This window comes from Amaranthus tricolor, chromosome 11 (genome assembly GCF_026212465.1).
Source record: "Amaranthus tricolor cultivar Red isolate AtriRed21 chromosome 11, ASM2621246v1, whole genome shotgun sequence".
Classification (NCBI taxonomy): Eukaryota; Viridiplantae; Streptophyta; class Magnoliopsida; order Caryophyllales; family Amaranthaceae; genus Amaranthus; species Amaranthus tricolor.
In genome coordinates, this window is record NC_080057.1 from 25,389,667 (window position 1) to 25,412,225 (window position 22,559).

At 35.2% G+C, this 22,559-nt stretch overlaps 3 protein-coding genes across 5 annotated transcripts; 1 reads left to right on the plus strand and 2 right to left on the minus strand.

Annotated features, from left to right (window-relative positions):
• The first annotated feature begins 553 nt into the window (after positions 1-553).
• LOC130827190 (GDSL esterase/lipase At5g03820-like) lies at positions 554-3,468 on the plus strand. The gene is made up of 5 exons (XM_057692845.1): positions 554-1,086; positions 1,566-1,696; positions 1,787-2,020; positions 2,415-2,670; positions 2,956-3,468. Exons 1-5 carry the CDS (start codon positions 843-845, stop codon positions 3,147-3,149), a joined length of 1,059 nt encoding a protein of 352 aa, XP_057548828.1. The 5' UTR covers positions 554-842; the 3' UTR covers positions 3,150-3,468.
• LOC130827187 (uncharacterized) lies at positions 2,412-15,696 on the minus strand. Of its 3 annotated transcripts, XR_009047174.1 has the most exons (21): positions 15,484-15,696; positions 14,418-14,535; positions 13,904-14,088; positions 13,701-13,808; positions 13,138-13,202; positions 11,982-12,059; positions 11,729-11,834; positions 11,537-11,620; positions 11,286-11,432; positions 11,068-11,196; positions 9,600-9,667; positions 9,373-9,406; positions 9,214-9,298; positions 8,929-8,996; positions 8,578-8,691; positions 7,787-7,822; positions 7,273-7,359; positions 6,641-6,732; positions 5,050-6,497; positions 4,858-4,952; positions 2,412-2,686 (listed from the first exon to the last, which is right to left on the minus strand). XR_009047174.1 is itself a non-coding variant. In XM_057692842.1 (18 exons), exons 1-18 carry the CDS (start codon positions 15,596-15,598, stop codon positions 6,401-6,403), a joined length of 1,698 nt encoding a protein of 565 aa, XP_057548825.1. In that variant the 5' UTR covers positions 15,599-15,695; the 3' UTR covers positions 6,188-6,400. The 3 variants fall into 3 exon arrangements, 2 of the variants coding, with proteins under 2 accessions (XP_057548825.1, XP_057548824.1); XM_057692842.1 differs by lacking the exons at positions 2,412-2,686; positions 4,858-4,952; positions 14,418-14,535 and having other exon boundaries at positions 6,188-6,497; positions 15,484-15,695; XM_057692841.1 differs by lacking the exons at positions 2,412-2,686; positions 4,858-4,952; positions 11,982-12,059 and having other exon boundaries at positions 6,188-6,497; positions 15,484-15,695.
• A 1,261-nt stretch (positions 15,697-16,957) lies between these two features.
• LOC130827192 (pentatricopeptide repeat-containing protein At5g03800) lies at positions 16,958-21,276 on the minus strand. Its single transcript, XM_057692846.1, has 2 exons — positions 18,422-21,276; positions 16,958-18,339 (listed from the first exon to the last, which is right to left on the minus strand). The coding sequence occupies exons 1-2, from the start codon at positions 21,130-21,132 to the stop codon at positions 18,309-18,311; spliced, it is 2,742 nt and encodes a 913-aa protein (XP_057548829.1). The 5' UTR covers positions 21,133-21,276; the 3' UTR covers positions 16,958-18,308.
• Positions 21,277-22,559: the final 1,283 nt, after the last annotated feature.

Below are 22,559 nucleotides of genomic sequence, written 5' to 3' on the forward strand. Positions count from 1 at the left end.
TGTTTTAACTTTTAAGACATTTCATGGTAGATTCCCGAGGACAAAATATTATCTCGTCTACAAGTACTTTTATTAATTAAGCTTGTAAATGTTTACTCAACTCCCCATTTAAAGGCTTGAAAAAGTTAAATGTATACAACCTAAAGAGGTTATTGTTTATTTATTGATTTTAAAGCTAACATTACATGTAATTCAACATTCATAAAAAGTGCATATAATATAATGAACTATTTTACTCAAATCAAATAACAAACCGAAACCAATGAACTATAATTTTGGCCCCATTGAAATTAAACACAATGTTATACAATAGTCTAATATCCCAATGTTATCAATGACTCCAACCTTGGCGGGTTTGAGGTAACGAATGCATGCTACTTTACCTTTGTTAATGAAAGCAAAAAAATTGTTTTCGAATGACCCTATGTAGCAGACATGTTCAACTTCACATGATGAAAAACACATGATTTAAGAGTCATTTTTTATATAGTCCATTATAATCCAAAATTAAGAATGATAAATCATTAGATTCATTGACAATAGATACGATAGACACATTACTAAACCTAATAACAAATAAAAATAAAAATAAAAATAAAAAACCTTGCCTTTGAATTCTGAAATTAAAGAGTGTGCAATAAACAGGTATCCTGCAGGTAATTACTCCAATTTGACAAGTATCCAACCTATGCAGCTCTCCATGTTCAGAATACTTTAATACCACCTCACCAGCCCTCCTCTCCTTTCTTTTCTTCTACTCTTCTAACCCTTTTCAAAGTTTTCATCTCTGTTTTCACTCTTCCTCTCCTCTTTTCCTCTCTTAGTTGACAGAAAGAAAGAAAATGGAGTTTACAACAAAAGTGTTCATTAGTACAGTTTTTCTTGCTGTTTTAGCATCTCAAAACAGTAAAGGGGAACCATTAGTACCAATACTCTGTATATTTGGGGATTCAGTTGCTGATACTGGTAACAACAATGGCCTCTACACTCTTATTAAAGCCAATTTCCCTCCTTATGGAAGAGATTTTGTCACCCACCAGCCTACTGGCAGGTTTTCCAATGGTAAAACTGCCATTGATTTTACTGGTAACTTCACTCACTATTTGCCTACACGTTTCTTCTATGCCCGCTTATGCCACTGTTGCCTAAATGTGATTCGCTTTGGTGCGCTCTACCTAGTGTTACTAAATAAGCCTAAAAGTGTACCATTACAATCATATTTGGGGGGAATTCGCAATTATGCAATTAGCTAACACCATGCTCAAGGCCAAACATAGTGCAAAAACGTGGTTGTGGTCATAGTGATGCGCTAAGCTGCTAACCAAAGTGATGCGATTATCGTAACACTAAATGTTGGCCGAAAGCATGATATATCCCTCAAAACGACTCAAACGCAGTTTTTTTAATATCTTTGCTACGTGGGGAAAATTGGGTTGGGTACTACTAAAACCTTTGCAACACAACTGAATGATGCGATGCTGCCTCGTTTTTGCACCACGTGACCATATAACAAAGCTAAATATTTTAATTATTCTTCTCTCTTTTTTTTTTTGTTGTTTTGGCAGCGGAGAATCTGGGCTTTTCAGCATATCCAGCATCTTACCTAAGCCGAGCAGCAAGAGGAAAGAACCTTCTGATAGGCGCTAACTTTGCTTCTGCTGGTTGTGGTTACAATGAGAGAACAGCTGCCTTATATGTAAGTTTGTTAATGATATGCACACATGCAATAGCTTTATAATTTGAATGTTCTGAACATAGAGTAATTTTTTTTCTTGGCTGTTTATAGAGAGCGATACCGATATCACAACAGTTAGCATACTACAAGGATTACCAAAGTAAGGTGGTGAAAATGGTGGGGAATGACAGAGCAAAGGGAATGTTCTCTGGTGGGATTCATATTCTGAGTGCAGGATCAAGTGATTATCTTCAGAATTACTACATTAATCCAGTGCTATACAGACAGTATACAACTGATCAGTATTCTGATATTCTCATGACTTCTTTCAGTAATTTTGTTCAGGTTTCTCTTCAACTTTTCCTTTCTTTTCCAATTTATTTGATGAATTAAGTTTTTCGATTTTGTAAAATTAATTTCTATTGTATATCTGGAAAACATATAAGATGTTAACCTTACTGATACCTATGTAAAACTTAGTCCACTTGAATTTGCATCAAGTACCATTAGTTGCTTTATACACTATTTCTTTGTTTTAGGTAGAATACACAAAAATAGTTTAAATGTTCAGACGAAATGAAAACGACGATTAAATGTGTGGGTGAGAATTGAAGATAGGTGTAAGGTCATTTCCAAAAAAGAAAATGTAGCAAATTAAGTAAAAATGGACAATATCAAGGTTCTACCTTTCTGATTATGTATCTAAGTTAGCACAGTTATGGTGTACTTATATATACAGACACTATATGGGCTTGGAGTAAGGAGGATAGGAGTAACAAGCTTACCACCAATGGGGTGTTTGCCAGCAGCCATTACGCTTTTTGGAGGAGGAACTAATCAATGCGTCGAAAGACTGAACAAGGATGCTCTCTCTTTTAACAGTAAATTAAATGGTGTGGCGCAGAGCTTGCAGACAAAACTTGCTGATTTGAAATTGGTGGTCTTCGACATTTATCAGCCTCTTTTAGACATGATAACACATCCCTTAGAAAATGGTAAGTTTTCTGCTACCTGCATTTGAGTTATGATTATTATTTCCTCATCAACTCAAGAAAAACTGATCCAGTGTAAGCAAATAGTGACATCATTATGCAAAAAATTGAAAACTGGTAACACAATTTTATAAACTAGTTCCAAATACCAGCTAAATAAAACTAGGTGAATGCAAAAAACTTCTTGGCATTCAAAGATCTCTTTTGAACATAGGATTGGAACCCATGATTCCTATGCTCTATATAACCATATTACATGTAAGTTTTGATGCAAAGTATTTAATGCAGGCTTTTTCGAAGCGAGAAAAGCTTGCTGTGGAACCGGGACAATAGAGACATCCTTGCTTTGCAATGAGAGGTCTGTTGGGACATGCTCCAATGCCACACAGTATGTATTTTGGGATGGATTTCATCCCTCCGAAGCTGCAAACAATGCATTGGCTGGTGCTCTCCTAGCTCAAGGATATCCCTTGATTGGTTAAGTCATCATCAAAACACTCACTTTTCCAGAAGACCTGATTTAAGTTACTCTGCATCTCTAGCAGTTGTTACAGCTTCACAGGAGGGTAAATTTGAGTACTAGTTTTGCTCCTCGTAGACCTCATCTAGTTTAGTAAGAGTTTAGTATTACAAGCTGTTTTCCTAGAAAGTTAGTATTTCATAAAACACCAGCATATAGCTAAGACTAAATCTACTGGATCTGTAATTAACTTAGACTGTTCTAAGCTTCAAAGCCTATGGTTATCATTGTTACAATCCACTTTTTATCCTTTTCAATTTCTTTGTTAGTCATTTTTTCATTCGGCTTATTTCTTTTCACATAATATATCTATCATCTTGTTTTTCTTTGAGAGCTCTAACCTCTCAAAAGTCAGTTTTATCTTCTATAATTGTCGGCTGCAGCAAAGCATCACTTTCGAATAAACCACACCCTTCACATGATTTACATCATCACAAGAATCATTTCTCTTATAGTCTTATAATAATTTTTAGTCCACTGATAGGCAACACTAGCCAAAAATAGCTTCAATATTGTATTCTTATCTCGAGCAGTGTTGGTATATTTGGTACCAGAACCAGATATTAGTATGCATTTTGCTACTAAACGATATAGGTGCACTATTTTTTATAAATATTTTGTAGGAAGGCAATACACTTTACAAGATTAGACTCACGATACTCAAGCCTTGGATCATTTAGGCAAGCAAACTCTCAACAGTGAGTGGCAGCATTTTAAAAAAAAAACACCAACAAAGGTCTAAAGAAAAATTTCATTAAGGAAACAACTGCTTTTCCATAGAAATACTATGAATCTAAAATGTTTGCTATTTGGGTAGAAAAACACAGTTACAATCAGTCACAGAAGCAACTGTGTCTCAAAGAAATTACTTTATGGCAATGTCAAGGACAGGGCTACGGTTACTGCAGCATCGTTTTGTGTGGAATATATTAGCTGTACCATCCTTGTTTTCGCCAATTTATCTGGATGTCTACCGTATCAACTAATACACAATGGCCCCAGGAATATCCATTTGACAAGTAGCCAAACAGATACTTTAAACCAGTAAGTCATGTATGAGACAATGTATTACTAAAAACTTATGATTATGGCCACTAAAAACTTATAGAGCTTGTATTAATTTAAAAACCTCAAAACGGTGACACAATAGGTATCTATCTGCAACTCATATACTCCAAAATCATTCAATGTCATCAACGACTAGTATAGGTATAATCGATTTACTTCGAAACCTAATGAGAAATAACATCCACAAATGCTCCCCTCCATCTGATAATAATGCACATAGGAATGTCAATTATACAGGAACGCAAGTTACTTTTACTACATTAATCACACAACATCCACCTTGTTCAAGAATTCTAGTGATTACTATCAAGACAAAGTCATCAACATTAAACAATTACCAGTGCATCATGTCCCTAGATAATTGATTTCAAAGTATAAATTGCTCTATGTCCCTGAAAGCATAATCCGCCTACTTTGAGGTGTATTTTCCAATTTTCAAATAGAAACCGAAGCACAATTTGAGTTGATTAAGCTATAATTTTTACAAGATATTAAACTCTTGAAGATATAATACCGATTAACAGCAAATCAAGTGACATTAATAATCAAAAAATTACAAAACTATATCGATTAATTGAATTATAGTCAATAAGATGAAATACCTAGATAAAAAGCAGAGGCAATAGCTCGTCTAGAAAAAGTAGCAGTTCTCTTTCATGGAAGACCTCTTCAATAATGATCCTCGCAGGAAAACCAGCTAAATCGAAACTCATTTCTTAGATCAAATTGTATACTGAATTTCCGAATTGCAGTAAAAGAATGAAAAAAGGAAGAGAGATGAATAATTACAGTACCTTAAGCTTCCTAAGCTCATACATGGCGATCGTGCGATCATGTCAACGGTAATCGGTAAACTACTTCCTAATTTACATTTTGCAACGTAAAATCTCTAAATTTAATTTGTTAATGTTTGATGGATAAAACATGAATTGTCAAGGAAAAATATCGTGGTTTTCCAAGATGATTGAACGAATCAACGAAAGTTGTCAATGCTTTGCATGAAATTGCTTAAATAATAGGAGTACCTATGGCTATAAATGTGTCTTATGTTGTATGATTATTCATTTTTATATTATCTTTTATCATTTTATATCATCTCTCTCATTTGTCCCGAGAAGTCGTTCAAAACAGACTTAACGATTTAATTTTTATCCGATTATAATCAAACAAAACAGACTTAACGATTTAATTTTTATCCGATTATAATCAAACAAATATGAAATGTATCATGTCGTTACATGTAATGAAACTTTGATCATAAAAAAGTTTTAAAGTACAATTTTCCATTATCGTCTAGGCGTCTAGTATCTCAATTCCAAATAGTAAGAGTAATGCATTAAAATATGAGGTAGTATAAGTAAATAACAATGATTTATAATATTAGCAAATTACCCTTTGTAGAAGATTTGATAGAATGGGAAGCATGGGGCTTTTAGGATTTTGATTTACCTTTTTTTTCATTTACTTTATTAATATTTGTTTTGTCTTTTTGTGCTAAATTACAAATCACGTAATTGATTAAGAATTTCTGTTTAAATAAAAGTATGAACATCAATCTAGTCAGGTCGAGTTTGAGTTTGAGATTGATGATTAGGAGGTCGATCTGAGCACGCGTAAATGAAGAATTTTAACACCCTTGAATTTCCGATCCTTTATATATACGAAACCAAAACCGCAAAGGACGAGAGGAAATTCGGGTGTTACAAGAATAGTACTCGAAAGACAGGTCATTCTTCTTCCGTACGACCCAAATAGCGATCTTACGTAAGTTATAGTCGAGGTTTGTTGAGATATCTAAGACATACGTAGCAGTTGAGGTGACAAGCCTGGTGCTTTCCGAAGACGGAGGCAGAGGTCCTTGCAGCGGCCGAACACCCTAACAGGTATTTAGAAAGCAGTGATTGAGAGCTAAAATCATGAAAATGCTCCATATGAGTGTCAAAACTTGGCATATTAGGAGATCACATCAGGATCCATCTGATTAAGAGCACAAAATATGTTTCTAACAGTATATTGAATTAATTGACGTATTAATAAATACAATTACATGTCTAATATTTATGTACTATGACATCAATTGTCGTCCGAAACTCCAAAAAGAGATCACATTGTGCTTTGGAACCGAACCGCTCACAACTAACGCTTTCAGAGTTTATAGTCTAAACCAGCTCCGTATTTCCAACTGTCGAGATATCGTTTCCACTGAAACTTTATTTTGGAAGGGAACATTTCGATTGAGGGCCTACGAGTAGTCATCAAGATAATACGATTAGTACGTGCAATACGATTGATGTCAAACCTCATCAATTCGGTTAGAGCAATAAGTAACAAGTACTCGTAAGAGCGAATAGAACGACAACTTCTGAGAGTAAAAATGAAATTTACCTAACTAAAGGATCTACAAAGGTTGAGAGAAATGTGTAGTAACCAAGCATTACAAAATGGCCGGACCAGTCGATCAATACAGGGACTCCAACCTGAAAATAGAATGTTGACAAGATTTCGACTATTTAGGCATATTTGGTGTAGTTTCGATTAGTCATTGAAACTTAACTTGCTACGAGGGAAAATCTCAACGTGGAAATATATAATATCACCTATCAAAGAACATGGTGCATTATAACATATCCCAATGCAGATAGAGTATACAACACATCACGGTCTCAAATATCTGGATTTATTTATCAAAGAACATGGCAAAATTCCATGAAACTACTGATACTCGTTCTTTAGACACTCTGGTATATTTCATGGGTTAGAGAATATTCCTTGTACCTCAATGATTTGGCAAAACAATTGAAATACAACTATTAAGCAAGATGAAGACTTATAAAACAAAAACAAAGCTAAAACCTTAATCTGAAAAGATTGGGGTTGGCTACATGAACCAATAGAACAATTCTAGCGATCGTCTAGGGGACGGCCCCATGAGCATTGATTACTATCGAGACTTGAGGGTCAACATGACCAAACCTAGGGATAGATGGTGCAGGATCAAGGGATTGCACATAAATTACCTGTTTGAATATGGAAGGAATAATTTGAGGTTTAGTAAGCATGACCAAACCTAGTGTTTTCACTAGAGGTCCAAATTGAATAACATCCTGCACAATGACAATAACAACATTTCATTACTCCAATGCCATTAAGTCGGTCCCACCAAGGCGGGACTTGGGGTTGAACATACGCAACCTTACCCTCATTTCATTACTCCAACGCCATTAAGTGGGTCCCACCAAGGCAGGACTTGGGGGGTTGAACATACGCAACGTTACCCGTGTTAGTGATAACAAAGAGACTATTTCCGATTGATCCTTAGTAGCACATAAATAAGAAGTGTAGCTCCCACCACAGCGGGGCTTGGAGGGTCGAACGTACGCAATCTTACCCTTGTTAGTGATAACAAAGAGATTGTTTCCAATTGACTCTCGGTAGCACATAAGTAAGAAGTGCACATGAATCTCCATTATATCAAAGCACTATAATGTAAATAACATATATCAGGAGAATGAGAACAAAAATGAAAGTAACCTGAAGAAATGGTCTTAGAACAGGATCACCCAGCTTCTGCAGATTTTTATCCAATGAGCAGGATATAAGTGCATTTAACAAAACTTTGCTAGATACCACTTTATAAATATATTTGTTGAAAAGAAACAGGGCCGGTCCTGAGATTTGAGAGGCCCGAATAAAACCATTAATTATGGGAGCCTAATTACTAAATATAATATAATAGGCCTCTAACTATTAAATATTAAAGCGTCCTTTTTATAATTTTTTGGATGGGCCCGATGCACAAGCCCCTCTTGCCCCCTTAGAGGGTTGGCCCTGATAAGAAAATGAAACACCTTGTGATCTATTTGGTACACCAAAAACCATTTTATATGCTAAAAATGTTGTTTTTTAACCTTCAGTTTGAGTTGATGTGCTCAAAGTTACGGAAGAAGAATAAAAGATGACCATCATAATCAACTTGATTGATACTGAGCGAAAAAACGAGGATCGAATCATATCAATTTGTAGCTGAATATGTGACAATTTGATTTAAAAAAAAGTGTTTTCAATAAGCTGATTACTTGCAACTTGCATGATGAATGAGAAAAAAAATAGACGGTTCATGATAAATTTGTTATTGGGCTGGTACCCAACAAGACCCACATAAGAGGAGAGTTGACTGCACATAAGTCCAATGAGGTTCCATCCTAATACCAAATTGGTAACACGAGGAGTAGCCCATCAAGCTTATACGTTAGTCAACTTCTCTATTTTTTCGATGTAGGATCACATATGAGTTATTTTTCCAAAAACTATGCAAGCTTTACCTCCATACTCTGAAAATTGGCATGAAGTAGCTCATTGATAAAAGAAGGTGACACATCAGGCTGTTGCTTGGCTGACATTGCCTTTTGAAATAGCCAAGAAGCACTTAGATTGGGCTGCACATACATATTTCTGTCAAAAAAAGCTAAAAACTCCCAAAAATTGAATATTATTACACAAATTTTTGTATGAGACTGTCTCACCAAGAGACATGTCTCATACATAGGTTAAATAGTCTATCTCATACATATTATGAGTATATAGACTCCTTGTTTGAGTTAGTCTCATCGAAAGACAGTCTCTCACAATAGTAGCTAAAATTATTATGATTCTCAGTAGTCAGTAGCACCAACCAAATATGGATTCAGCAAAGCCAAGCTGTTTGAGTCCAGAAAATTTCCCTCAATCGCTTCACAAATTCCTGAAAACACAGGACAAAAGTTAAACAAGAAATACGTTTTCAAAAATTTAACGTTTCTACGAAAGCCATTGTAATTGTGTTCATTCTTCAAGTTAATTAAATATGTTGAGTATTTAGTGACAGATATAATCTCTCTATTCAATTAAATTTGCTACATCAGCTATAGAAAAACTCTCATGTTAAACATAAAGTGTAGCGATTTCCTGTAAGTATATACCAGTGGACAATCTCCCTAGATGCCGGGTCAAGCTTCCGAAACCACCAAAAGATACCGGGGATTGAATGCCACTAGCGTCTCCAAACTGCAGAATACGATTTAAGCAACAATTCCCACCACAAAATCCATGGAAAAGTTTTGAGTTACAATGTGAAACACCTGTAGAATTCGGTCAAATGCAGGTGGCAGGGGACTACCATTTGCGTTGTAGAGACGAAACAGGAAAAGACGGTGTAAGATTAGTAAACTATTCATCCATAAAAGCGTCAAATTATGTATAGACTCTGTTGGGGCTGAAACTGTAATGCGTAATGTAGCAAATTCAAAGAGACAAATAAGTATATTTGTGTAGATATATAATATCTAGGAAACAACTTATAAGTTACCTGTCACGATAGGTAGGGAATATGCCATATACGACTCTCATAATCTCGAGATCTTCTAGGGTAACTCCCTATCAAATAAGAACCATAACACCAACCATTACAATCATAAGATTATGAGAAGAAAATTTTATATTGGTTTAGTTAGGGTGTAGGTGAAAAAGTAAGAATGAAAAACCATCCATCATCAACTTTAGTGAGTAGAGACAGAGGTTAAAATTACTCATTTACTCTAGTATAGATGGCTAGGATCAAGAACTTGAGTTGTTGGTTAGTTTGATCAGTTGGAACACAACAACATTTCATTACCCCAATGACATTAAGTGGCTCCCACCACCTAGGATAGGGTTTGGGGGTCGGATATACATAACCTTTCACGTATTAATGATAAAATTAACAAAGAGGTTGTTTCAGGTTGAGCCTTAATAGTAAACGTCATGTGTAACCTCACATAAAAAGAAGTGCACATGATTTACTGTGTCATTTTACTTTAGTTCATTATAGTTTGCAATTGGTTAAAATTGCTAGCTACTTAGCAAACTAGTATGGAGATGTTTGGTAAAAACTAGTTGTTGCGATTGTTTATTAGTGAAGAAGTAGTTGAAAAAGCTAAAAGCCAATAAAAAAAGTGTTCAGTCATAGTTATCAGAATCCCGATTCTGATTTACGATTCTACGATCTTACGATCCAAAAATGGGCGACCGATTCGGATCGTAGGTAGGATCTTAATGTGGTAGAATCGTGCGATCCTACTTAGCTAAAAAACTTAGGTGATAGGATCATAACGCGATTCTACAAACCTACGACTCTACGATCCGATCCTACATGAGCAGTTTCAATCGTAAAATATTTTCATATAATACAGATTTCACTTACGCATCAATAAAAATAATTAAAATAAGTATATTAATACCTTTATAAAATTCAAGTTTTTCTTAATTTGCAGTTTAAAAATGATTATTAAAAGTATTTTTGTCCAAAACTTAATAGATGAAGTCCTATAGGTTTTTACTTACACCTTAAAACTTAAAAAGAGAACAAATATAATTGATGATCAGTAATTCAAAGCACATTGATGCATATTTGTAGGATTACACAATCCTACAATCCGATTCTACCGATTTCGATCCTAACCCCTCAACGATGTTAAGTAGAATCCCGATCCTAACAACCTTGTTCATAGTAGCTTTTCAACCGCTTAAAAGCCATTTACCAAATACTTTGATTGTTTGACCAATCTATAAGTCAAACGTCAATCAACGGAAAAAGTCAATTGTCATACGCACCTTTAATCATACTTCTATAAGTTAATAATGTAATACTTATCCTACATTAAAGGAAACCTAAGGTAAAAATAAAAATCCAAAAAAGGGGTGGCTGGATGGGAGGGCAAAAAGAGCAAAAGGAGAAAGTTTACTATACATGTCAATGTCTAGGTATATGGCCCTAAAGAGAGGGAACCTTCACTAACCTGATAATTTGGCATTAATTCCCAATAACTTTCCAAGAGATCTTCCAGGGTAGGGCATCCTGGATGAGGATTCATATACGTAAACATGTAAGTTGTTCGATCCATGGGACCCGAACCAGCAGGAAATGCCTGCAAAACGATTACATAAAGTTGCGGATGCAAGTTCGCACAAAAACCCAACTGATCAGAATGTTAATTTCTTGAAGGAGTATATATACCTCCCAAAATAGTTGCACATCTGCCTGACCAATTTTCGTTACAGTGGAATTGCTATAGATGACATCACTTGTAGTATTATTTGTAAAACCGCGTGCACATGAACCAACGACAAGGCAAACACCATCCGGCTTCCTTCCCTCTCTAATCTGTAAATCAATATACAAGTCACCTTAAGGATCAAGGAGAGCCTCGAACATAGAATAAATGGATTTTGTGCGAGAAATATCAAACACAAGAGACCAAAACAGACCTGTCTTGTGATAGGAGAAAGATTCCCCATAGCATCAATGACTAGTCGTGATGATAACATCTTCTCTTCGGATAATTGCAAAACCTATATTGTGACGAATAGCACACCGGAATGACTAGCAAGGAGATACGGTATGAAGGTAGTTAAAGATGATAGGTCGAAATCATATTTACTGATGTCTACTAAGATTACCGCTGCGTCATCATACACACATATGCTGGAAACATTACAACCTTCTAAGATTATCCCACCGAGAGACTTGAATCGTTCCTTCATTATCTCTAGCAACTTCGCTGGCCTGCATATTTTTTAAGGATTAGCAAAGAAAAAGAGAACAAGGCAAAAACCCGAAAAAGGAGGGCAAAAACGCAGAGGCCCCACCAAAAGCACATACTATAACCAAACGAAACTCGTAACAAAGCATCAGTATGGACGGAGCACCCACCTTCTATGAAGGGTTGCGCAAAGCCACTCGTCATGTGCTATGGACAACTTTCTCTTTCTTTTAACCATCAACTCTATACTATTTCCTTTGTACAAAAATGTGAAGGATATTTAAATGAACACAAAATCGTCTAAATAGTGCATTACAGTGAGAATAAATAAGCAAAGCATAGCAAAATTCACCAACTATCTTATGAAAAGAACATTTCCATCTGTTTTCTAGTGTGGTTCTTGTGAATCATCAAGAAAGGATGACTTAATCAATAATCTAAAATTGAAGCCTTTGTTAAATACTAAAATGCTTCAATTTTCAATGTGAAGGGATTCAGCCATTAGATCAGCATACCAGAAAGATAATACAGTAGCTCTATATGTTTAAGCAAACGCAAGATAATTTCATTAAAGATAGCTAGGACTTGATCGGTTCAGAAGAATGAATTGAGAAGAAATAAATCGGAGAATAGTAGAGAAGAGAGGAATTGAGATACTAATGTCAAGAAAGCAACTCAACCTAAAGTTTAAGTTAATGCTTGAAGTCATATGTTATATACTCTATCACGCCTCTAGCATAGCTATAGCCATAGGCCCTCCTCATACCTTACGAAATATTCTACTTGAAATAAGAGGTGATACGTTATTTGTTATAGTTTTTGCAATTTGGTTCGGATTTCAGGTCATTGCATGAGTTGGGTGATATTATTTAGTGTCAAGGAATCAACTCAACCAAAAGCTTAAGCTAATGGTTGAGGCTGCATGATATATTATATACTCTAACACGCCTCCTCAGATGAGAGCCTTTTGGGCTAGAAGTATGGATGCAACACAGGCTCTTCTCAAACCCAACGCTAAATATTTCACTTTAAATGAGGGGCGGTTGAGATTTGAACCCGTGACCTCTTGTTACGCTGGCTTGTGATACCATGTCAAGGATTGTGATTTGCTACTTCATCATTACAGAAGTTGCAAATCAGAGAAACAGGATTGTGACTACTACATGGTTAAACAAAGTATAGCAGGCTCATAAATCAAAGAAAAATTTGGATTGCTTAATGTAATATAGTAAAATACGACTTGTGGCACAAAAGCTATATAATCTGCTATGCATTACTTACGAGATTGAAATCCAAAGTTTACACAATAGACCAGGACTAACTTACGAAATCCCAATATTTAAAATGTCCTTGACCCAAATATCACCCTTCTCTTCGAATCCACACCTGTTCTGCAAAAAAACCATAAGACTATGTAACAAAACAACATCCATGCCCTTGAAGTGGCTTTGATACTTGAAAACCAAAAATCTGAAATCATATGTCGAAACGAGCACTAATTTTCTTTTAGATACAGGAAAAACTTTTGCCAAAGGATCACTGACTAGTTCATATGTAGACATTACATGTGTTAAATTGAGATGGACTTATTATGAATACCGGCATATTAACGGGGAAACACGAGGTGTACACACTTCATAAGCCAAGGAGATATATACCATCTCAAAACCATATGGCTATAGGAAGAAGGACTCCAACAACTTATAAAGTGTGCACACCATCTTCAATTTGTCGATGTGGGGTAAATCATCCAAACAACGTGACCTTCTATCAATTTATATATTCAAATTTTAGTCATGGCGCAGAGATGAGATGTAGCTGCTAGGCTGACGACAATGCATCAATTTGAAAGAACTAGATCACGAGGAAAAATCGTATAGACAACTCACAGGATTGAATTCTGCCGCTATAGCTTGTTCAATGGCATCTTCATCCAAAATGCCAACTTCCACAAGTTCCAGCAACTCTTTCCTTGAAATGTTCCATTCCTGTTCCCTCTGATAACAAGAACGATGCACCAATATATGATAAAGTCCAAGAGCGAAAGTTCGTTCCAAAACACTAGCAAATTAATCAGAATTTTTGTGCTTACCCCTTGCAATATGTTTCTTTCGACGATTCCAACAGTAAGGCCTTTTGCACACAATGCAGTGGCAATGAAAATTCCCAATGTACCTCCACATACTACTACATCGAAATCGTCTACTGACTTTCCAGAAACTTCACTGCGCGTAAAAGGCCCACAAACGGTAGTAACTACCTGTGGTGGTTTATTAACTGCAATATCAAACATGATCACTATGTAATCGAGTATATAATATAGTGTCACATGATTCACTAATCTCATTACGAATCGCAAATCAAAAAAAGCGAGTTATGGTCAGTTTTAGGCTATTTTAGGGTCATTTTGAGTGAATCGCGAATTCAATAAGCAAATTTACTAGCGAATTATGTTACACTGATGTAATCATGTAATATATCGTGAGATTCTAACTATGAACTATCAGCTTAGGCTAGTGGTTCATATGGTCCTTTTATAACATGATATGACATTTCAAAGAAATCAATATAGTAATAACCCATGAACTAAAACACAAATTTTCAACCTGTTTCAGTTGAGCAGATGTTAGTCCATATTTGGTCCAACCTTTTTAAAGCACTATATGAAGATACTCCTCCGGCACCACCAACTTCTGATCCTACTGAGATGCTTTTCATTATCCTCTGAAAAGTGATTGTATTCAACAAAACATTCTAATGCTTAATCACTAATTAAGTTGTGCAACAGATAGTGCAAAAACAAGGTTGCATCGTTAAAGGTTTTCAAATATTGGTTATTCGACTATGATTATTTTGTTACAATGCCACTATATGGCATCCTAGTTTAAATTCTTGGTTTCGCCCATGCTGACATCCTAGCAGTGAAACAATTCATCTCACTTAATACCCAAACAAGAAGATAAGCTAATTCTAAGGCATTTTGAATCAAATTCAATGTATACTCATTTAAATGAAAAGAATTTTCTTATTACTTTTCTGGGTTTTCATACATTTAAAGCAATCAACAGATTTTAACATCATTAATAACTTTGCATTTGTCAAGGAACCAACTCAACCAAACCTTAAGTTGATGGATGAGATTTCAGGATATATTATATATTCTAACATGCTCTCCCATGCGAGAGTCTTTGGCTAGAAATGGGGATACACTTGAATTTGAGGGATAGTTAAGATTCAAACCCGTGACCTCACGTTGGTCACTGATGACATGCCAAGAAACCGACTTAAACAAAAGCTTAAACTGATGATTGAAGTCTCAAGATATATTATATACTCGAACAACATTAAAACCAAAATCCCAACTTATTGAAAACAAAGAGAAAGTAAGAAAACATAGGAATGGTGAATATGGTTAGTGATCCTAATTTGGGAGAGGGTGAACATAGGCAAGTCTAACACTCAGTTACCCGTAGGTTTGTAGGCCCGAACCCATGTCCACACGAGTAGGTTTATCGGCGATTATGTAACGAATTATCACGACCTAACAGTTAGACTAAGTAAACTTTTCTATTTCCTGTTCGAGTCTCCGTAGCCCTTCTTTTCCTCGGTCTACCTTGTACTCCAAAATAAAGAAAACATAGGAATAAAAATGGAGAATAATAAGAGAATTACTTGAGTTCTGGTCGGAGATGATTGGGAGCACATAATTGTAGAAGGACGACCCATTTTTGGTGTATTGGAATATTGAGAAAGAAAGAAGCCATTGTAATTCTTGGGTTGCAGCCATTGATGATAATGGAGTTGGAGCACCACCATGGTTTATCCTGATCCTCGCCACAGGGGATTGCTAATTGCATTACCCTATAAGCCACAAACTGTACTTTGTGAGGTTTTAAACTGCAAAACAATAAACACAAAAGTTTGTGCTCTCTACACTGACACGTCATTGTTATTTCATTGGATGATGATAGAAACTACTCCAATAATACAAACTTTTAGGTTAATGAAATGAACTCATCTTACGGTGAGACGATCTCGTACAAAAGAAATCGAATTGAAAATGGTGTTGCAATTTCTCAAAATGGTAGATGGTTCGGATCATTTTTTTAGAAGTATTTAGGTTAACAAATTTTGATCAGTTTCGAAATTGGTTTGAATTTCGATTAACAATTAGTAGGTTATAATTTAGAAATTTAAACCTGTATCAAAATGATCGGGCTTAGAAAACATTGGGTCAAATTCGACCGAAATTTAAACTTGATTATTTTACTCGTTTTCAACAATTTTGGTTTCACATCAGTTTTTTATTTCCATGTCATTATTTTTTGTCAAGACTTACTACAAAACAATATTATGATATAATTCTATATATTTTGAGAAATATATAATGATAAGGAAAAAAAACAAAAATCAACGATCCATTCGATTGACTCAAATTTGTCCCAAATCGGACATAATCTGAGCCGATTTGAATCGACTTGACCGATAACTCGTTCGACCGATTGTTTTCACAGGTCTAATTGTATTGCTTCCTCAGATTCAAAAGAAATGGCCTAGATCGGTGAAAATCGAGAATAGTGAGAAATGTGGTATAAAGGTAAATATATGTTGAAGAAAAAGGCAAGTGAAATGTGTAAATGAGATAAAAAATACATAAAATATATGTATGAGATGAGACGAAAAAAAGTTAAATGTGTGGATAAAAAATATTAGACATTGCAAAGAATAATGAAGAAAATTCAATGTAATGAGAAATTGAAGCTAATACTTTATTTTTTTATTTGGATTCTTTTAGGCCAAATTATTTTTCATAAAAACACTATTTGAAATTTAAACCAACAAACAGGTTGAAGGTTAAAAAGAAACACTTATTTTTTATGATTAAATTTGTTCCAAAAAATGTAATATTATTTTTTTATTAAAAAAATCCTTATAAAAATAGATCATTATATTTTTTACTACTTTAATTAAGAAATATTAACTCAAAATATAAAACTTACAAGAAATATAGTTGTTTATGGCAAAAAAATATAATATATAATGTTTGAAGTAAGTGGGTCAAAATGATCAAGTTAAGGTTATATTCAGATTGACATGATTTTTTTTTATTCTCACACATCGGATCATTTTAGGAATACATATCATCATAGGAGATTTTGACCAACTAATTAATTAACTAGGTTGACTAGCTAATATCAAAAATGCCGCTAAAAGTAGCTTGTTTAAAAATAATTTATTAATAACAAACAATTTCAAGCAGTTCTTATACTAAACACTAACTTTAGATATTATTTCATCTATTTATGCTAAAATAAGCTAAAATCGATCAATAATATATTTTACCAACAGTGTAAGTAAAGTTAATTGTTATTCATTCTGCTGGGTGAGTTGCATAGATTCCCCATCCCTCCTGTCTGGATGCAACCTAAAATCACACAATTTACAGCAATAATTTGCCTAACAGACAGTAATATGATTACAGCATCTTCATTGTAGAAACAACTCGAATCGATTCAACAACACGAATATCTCAAACAATCAAACGACAAAGCATCACAGGACACCCTTCCGGTCATCACCAAGTTCGGTCCCCCAACTCGAGGGAGGTAACATTCCAGCTGCATCACAGACAATTAGGGCAATAATGTGTATCAAAGCAGAGGCATTACAGCTCCATTCTCCTTTGGTCCTTATTTAGTGTTCCCATCTATCTTTCCACAATAATAAGCTCTTGGAGATTCACAATCACATCAGAGTTTTCAGTACATAGTGTATCAAAGCGGAGCTTCAACCATCAACTTGAGTTTTTGGCTGAAATGATCTCTAGATATGATATCAAAAGCCAACGTGACAGAACTGTACTGCTGCATGCCTGCATTAGTACATCCACAAGCTTCTAGCCCAAAAGATCTCTTATATATGTTATATTCTCTATCAGGGATCATATCCTCCAAAGTCCAAAACCAAACTCTCCTCGATCACACCACCCACAATAAAAAGGCAAAAAAAAAAAAAAAAAAAAGACTCCCATATACTACAATGACTTAATATTGTAATGTCTTCCTACAAGTTAGAAAACAAAGCGGATTAACAAATATCAATAAAGGAAATTCCAATTATATAGCCTGGTTTTCTAAACGCAAGGAGCCATATTTATAGAGATAATGACACTGATGAATCATGACAAAATTAGTATGTTAAATTGAGTTGGACTTATTGTCAATACCAGCATAGAATTGAAGAACACGAGGTGCACACACTTCATAAGCCAAGGAGATACCATCCCAAAACCATATGGCAATGGGAGAAAGGGCTCCAATGACATGCACACCATCTTTAAATCATCGATGAGGGATAAACCATCCCAACATAGTACATATACAAAGTCAATTTTGTGCAATGCATCAGGAGAATAATGTCAAACTAAGATTTTGTGCAGTTTTGTATGAAATTTCATTATATACCTCAAAATTTTCTCCTTCTCCTAAACTGTCCCTTCAACATGTATTTACATTCAACCATCTCACCCTATAAAATACATCAGACACAAGAACTTTAGACTTTCAATGATGTAATCTTCTGATGATACTTAGGTGTATGAAGAAGTTACCAGTGATCTTTACATGAGCATTTTCCATCACAGAAATAGTGAAAACCTGAAGAGTCCCTAACACGAATTTCTCTTCGAGTGACTCTCGAAACGTACTTGAAGAAGTTATGGCAATCGCCACATAACACGACATTCTTCATAACTCGAATAGATTTTCCAGGCCGGGTTTTCAAAAGGCCATACGTTACCGCTAGTTTTGCACTATGATAGAACAAGAAATCTTTCTTCTGGTGCTCCTCTACTTCATGAAGAACAAAACTTGTATCAGGCTTATACCCAGCTTTTAAGCATTCTAAGATCAAGATTCCTAATCCTCGATGGATGTCTTTCGATTGGGAATGAGTCCTATCTCGGGTATAAAACGAATGAACTTTGTTTTGATGAACTATCCAACTACGTGAAGGATGTTTTCTAAGACCTTGCCTCCTCATTTCCTCTCTAACCATCTCGGAGCAATGCCATCTACCAGACGCAGAGAACAAATTTGATACGAGCACAAACGTAGAAGGATCATCGGGCTGCATAGCCAGTATGCGTTTTGCTGTCCTTTTCCCAATCTCAGGGTTCGAATGAATTTCACTACGATGAAGCAAAGCTCGCCAAACCGAGATTTTTGGCTCAAACAACATCTTAGATATCATATCCTCAGCCTCATCTAAACAACCCCATGTTCCTAAAACGTTCACAAACGCCGCATAATGATCAGAAGTAGGTTCGATATCATATACACTACTCATCGAGAAAAACAATCTCCGACAATCATCTAGCATATTCGACTTGGTATGCCTATACGACGAAATAATTAAAAGAAGGGTGATCGGGTCTGGTCTTATATGTGTGTTCTTCATCCTCAACCAAACAGACAACACCTCATCACCCTGCCTTAGAAGAAGGTAACCAGAAATCAAACAATTCCATGACACTACATCATGTAAGGGCAAAAGTTCAAAAACCCTCCGAGCATTTTCAATGTAACCGCACTTCGAGTACATACTAATGACAGCATTTCCCAATCCTAAATCATGAAAATGCCCTGATTTTATGGCGTGACAATACATTTGCTCACCCATTTCATATAAACCTAGAGTCCCACAAATACCAAGTACTGTAGTTGCTGTAACTTCATCAACTTCTAAAGCTTCTTCGGATTGCCCCCATTGGAACAGTATCATAGCTTCTTCTGGCAGCGCGTTACGAGCAAAGCCAGAAATCAGGGAAGTCCATTTTATGGGTAGGTATTGGTCGGATTGGCTTCGATGAAACATCTTTTGAGCGTCTGCGATTTTCCCACACCTTGTGCACATATCAAGTAAAGCTACTTCTATACAAGAATTGGTTGTAAAGCCAAATTTGATCACAAACCCATGTATTTGTTCACTAATATTCTTTACCCCAAGCAAGCTACAAGCACTAATAACACTTGTTAGTGTGTATTCTGTTAATTCGACACCATTATTAACCATATCACAGAACAAAGATAAAGCTTCTAAACCCTTATAATTCGAACAAAGCCCCGCCAATACAGCATTGAAAGAAATAGCATTTTTCTCAGACATGTTATCGAATATTTCTAACGCTGAATCAACCATTCCGAAGTCCATCAAGGTGGTAATCATACTCGTCCAAGAAATAACATCCTTGATAGGCATTCTCTCAAACAAAGTTAACGCATCTTTGGCAGTGCCACATTTTGTGTAAAACCCAATAAGAGAATTAGTGACACTCAAATTATTACCAAAGCCTATCTTAATTGCATAAGCATGAATTTCTCTACCCAAGAGCCTAGAAGAGCAACTAGCACAAGCACTAACAAGGCTCGAAAGAGTAAATTGGCTAGCTCTAAACCCATCAATTCTAAGCATCTCATGGAACAATTCAAAAGCTCTGTCATACATCTCTTCACTAACAAAACTAGCAATGATAGTATTCCAGGATGCAATATCTCTTTCAGACATTTCATCGAACACCTGAAGTGCATAATCTAACTCACCACATTTGCCGTATAATTTCATAAGAGAATTTGCAACATACGTTGAAAACAAATAACCAAATTTAACAATCAAAGAATGAATTTGAAACCCTAATTGAAACTCATAAATTCTGCTGCAAGCAGTTAAAAAAGCAACAAAAGTGAACTCATTAGGTTCAATACCTCTCATTCTCATCCTCATAAACATCTCAATAGCCTCAAATTCATACCCAGATTTTGCAAACCCGGAAATAATAACAGTGTAAGAGACAACATCAGGATGGGAAATTTCGGAAAACACATTATAAGCATCATAGAGAAAACCCAGTTTGAGATAAGCAGTAATTAAGGAATTAAGCAAGTAATTATCCTCCTCAAACTTCAAAATCAAGGAATGAACAGCTCTTGCAAGCTCAACATCCTTGTAATGAACAGACAATTGAAGCAATTCAAGACACTTATGGTAGATAAAGTTTGCATCATTTGATGAAAAGGAGTGTTCGGAGGAATCAGAAGAAGAATAGGGGTGATGCGTTTGTTGGGAAACAGGGGAGATTGGTGGGTTTGTAAGGAATCTCGCAGCAGAAGCTGAGATAAAATGGTAGTTGTGGTGGTAGTATGGATTGAAATTTGAGAGAGAAATGGAGGAATGATGAAATGGTTTGATAGGGAAGTGAAAAGGAGGATGATGGAAGAGAAGAGGTTGAGGAAGAAGAGAAGAGAGATGGAAGCTTGACGCCATTAATGGCGGGAACCATAGCCTCTTGATGTTTTAATGGAGGGTCGTGAAGTTATGATAGTTTTTGTGTTATCCTGTTTAGTAGACAATCCTCATGAGTCATTCTTCCTCAACAAATGGTTGTTGACTGTATCATTTTAGTTAATTTATTTGACTAAGTAAGAGTAATGATTTTTTTTTTTAGGATTTCTAAGCCAGTTATATAAGCAATTGTTTCTTACAGAAAAATAAATTAATAAGACAAAAATTATTGAAAAAATCTAATAAAATTTTAGCTTTAAAATTAACTTTTCAGCTTGTTATTTATGGATGGATACTATAAGAGAGGGTAAATTGTTATATGAACTAGTTATAGCGTTTTTCAAATCTTTTACGGAATCAGAGACTTGAACTTGTAAAGCATAAATGAAAGGGACAAAATATTTTACGTGAAAACCTTATAGGCCTAAATAGAAGGACAAACTACGATCCCTCGAGATTCTAAATTCTCTACTATGCTTCAGACAATTCGTTACAATTACATAAAACAAACAAAACTACGCCACCAATTCTCTTTCTCTCGCTTCTTACAAAGCTCACTTTCTCTCAGCTTCACTCAAACTATCACGAGTCACTGGCCTCCTATTAAGTTCCTCTCCAAACTTACCTTGTTCCCAGTCTCCAGCTTCGAGACGCAGCCATCTTGAACTTAAACTCTAAGTTCTCAGCTTTTTTGTGTGAATTCACTCAAATTCCTCTTCTCCAAATTACAAAAGTTCACTCAAACTTTCTACACTTCTCTCGAAGTACAAACTCATCGTTGGATGAGCATAAAACTCTGCATAATGAAATTTTAGAATATTTTAATATATTTGTGAAACAGAACATACCATTACATGACAGGAACTTTAGGAATATACTTCAAACATGTATTTAGGATATTACGTGAAACTCAATATTTATAAAGTCCATCCTTTAATGAAATAAACACTCTTGAGGAGTGAATTTATTTAGGATATTACGTGAAACTCAATATTTACAAAGCCCATCCTTTAATGAAATAAACACTCTTGAGGAGTGAATACCCCATGGTAGAGTTGTGGAGACTCACATTCTAATTGATTAAAGGAAGTCTTTATATAAGAATGAGAAAAACTATTTTCGGCAAGTTAACTTCCCACTACTTCTCATTAGTTATATAACTTCCATGACCCTTATATTTAGGAAAGTGAAAATATAATGTCAGTTAATTAATTCCCCTTAACACCCATCTTCCTAAATTTAAGGGTGGTGTTTATGACTTTTACTTTTCCAATAACCGCTTTTTAATTTACGTAAAACATAATTTTGTTTTGATTAAGTCTAGTATAGACTTAGTCCACACTAATATTAGTGTGGACCAACATTTATCTCTCCTTTTTCACTCAATTTCACTCTTTCACTCCATTCCA

Bases quoted from the DNA above. Each gene is read 5' to 3' on its own strand.
- LOC130827187 (XM_057692841.1), bottom strand. From the start codon at position 15,627: ATGGTGGTGCTCCAACTCCATTATCATCAATGGCTGCAACCCAAGAAT. The intron at 11,621-11,728 runs GTAATCTTAGTA...GTCACAATATAG, and splicing joins GTGTGTATGATGACGCAGCG to GTTTTGCAATTATCCGAAGA. The intron at 9,407-9,599 runs GTAACTTATAAG...CGCAAATGGTAG, and splicing joins TTCCCTACCTATCGTGACAG to TCCCCTGCCACCTGCATTTG.
- LOC130827190 (XM_057692845.1), top strand. From the start codon at position 843: ATGGAGTTTACAACAAAAGTGTTCATTAGTACAGTTTTTCTTGCTGTT. The intron at 1,087-1,565 runs GTAACTTCACTC...TTGTTTTGGCAG, and splicing joins AACTGCCATTGATTTTACTG to CGGAGAATCTGGGCTTTTCA. The intron at 2,021-2,414 runs GTTTCTCTTCAA...TTATATATACAG, and splicing joins CTTTCAGTAATTTTGTTCAG to ACACTATATGGGCTTGGAGT.
- LOC130827192 (XM_057692846.1), bottom strand. From the start codon at position 21,132: ATGGCGTCAAGCTTCCATCTCTCTTCTCTTCTTCCTCAACCTCTTCTC. The intron at 18,340-18,421 runs GTAACTTCTTCA...TGTATTTTATAG, and splicing joins TGCTCATGTAAAGATCACTG to GGTGAGATGGTTGAATGTAA.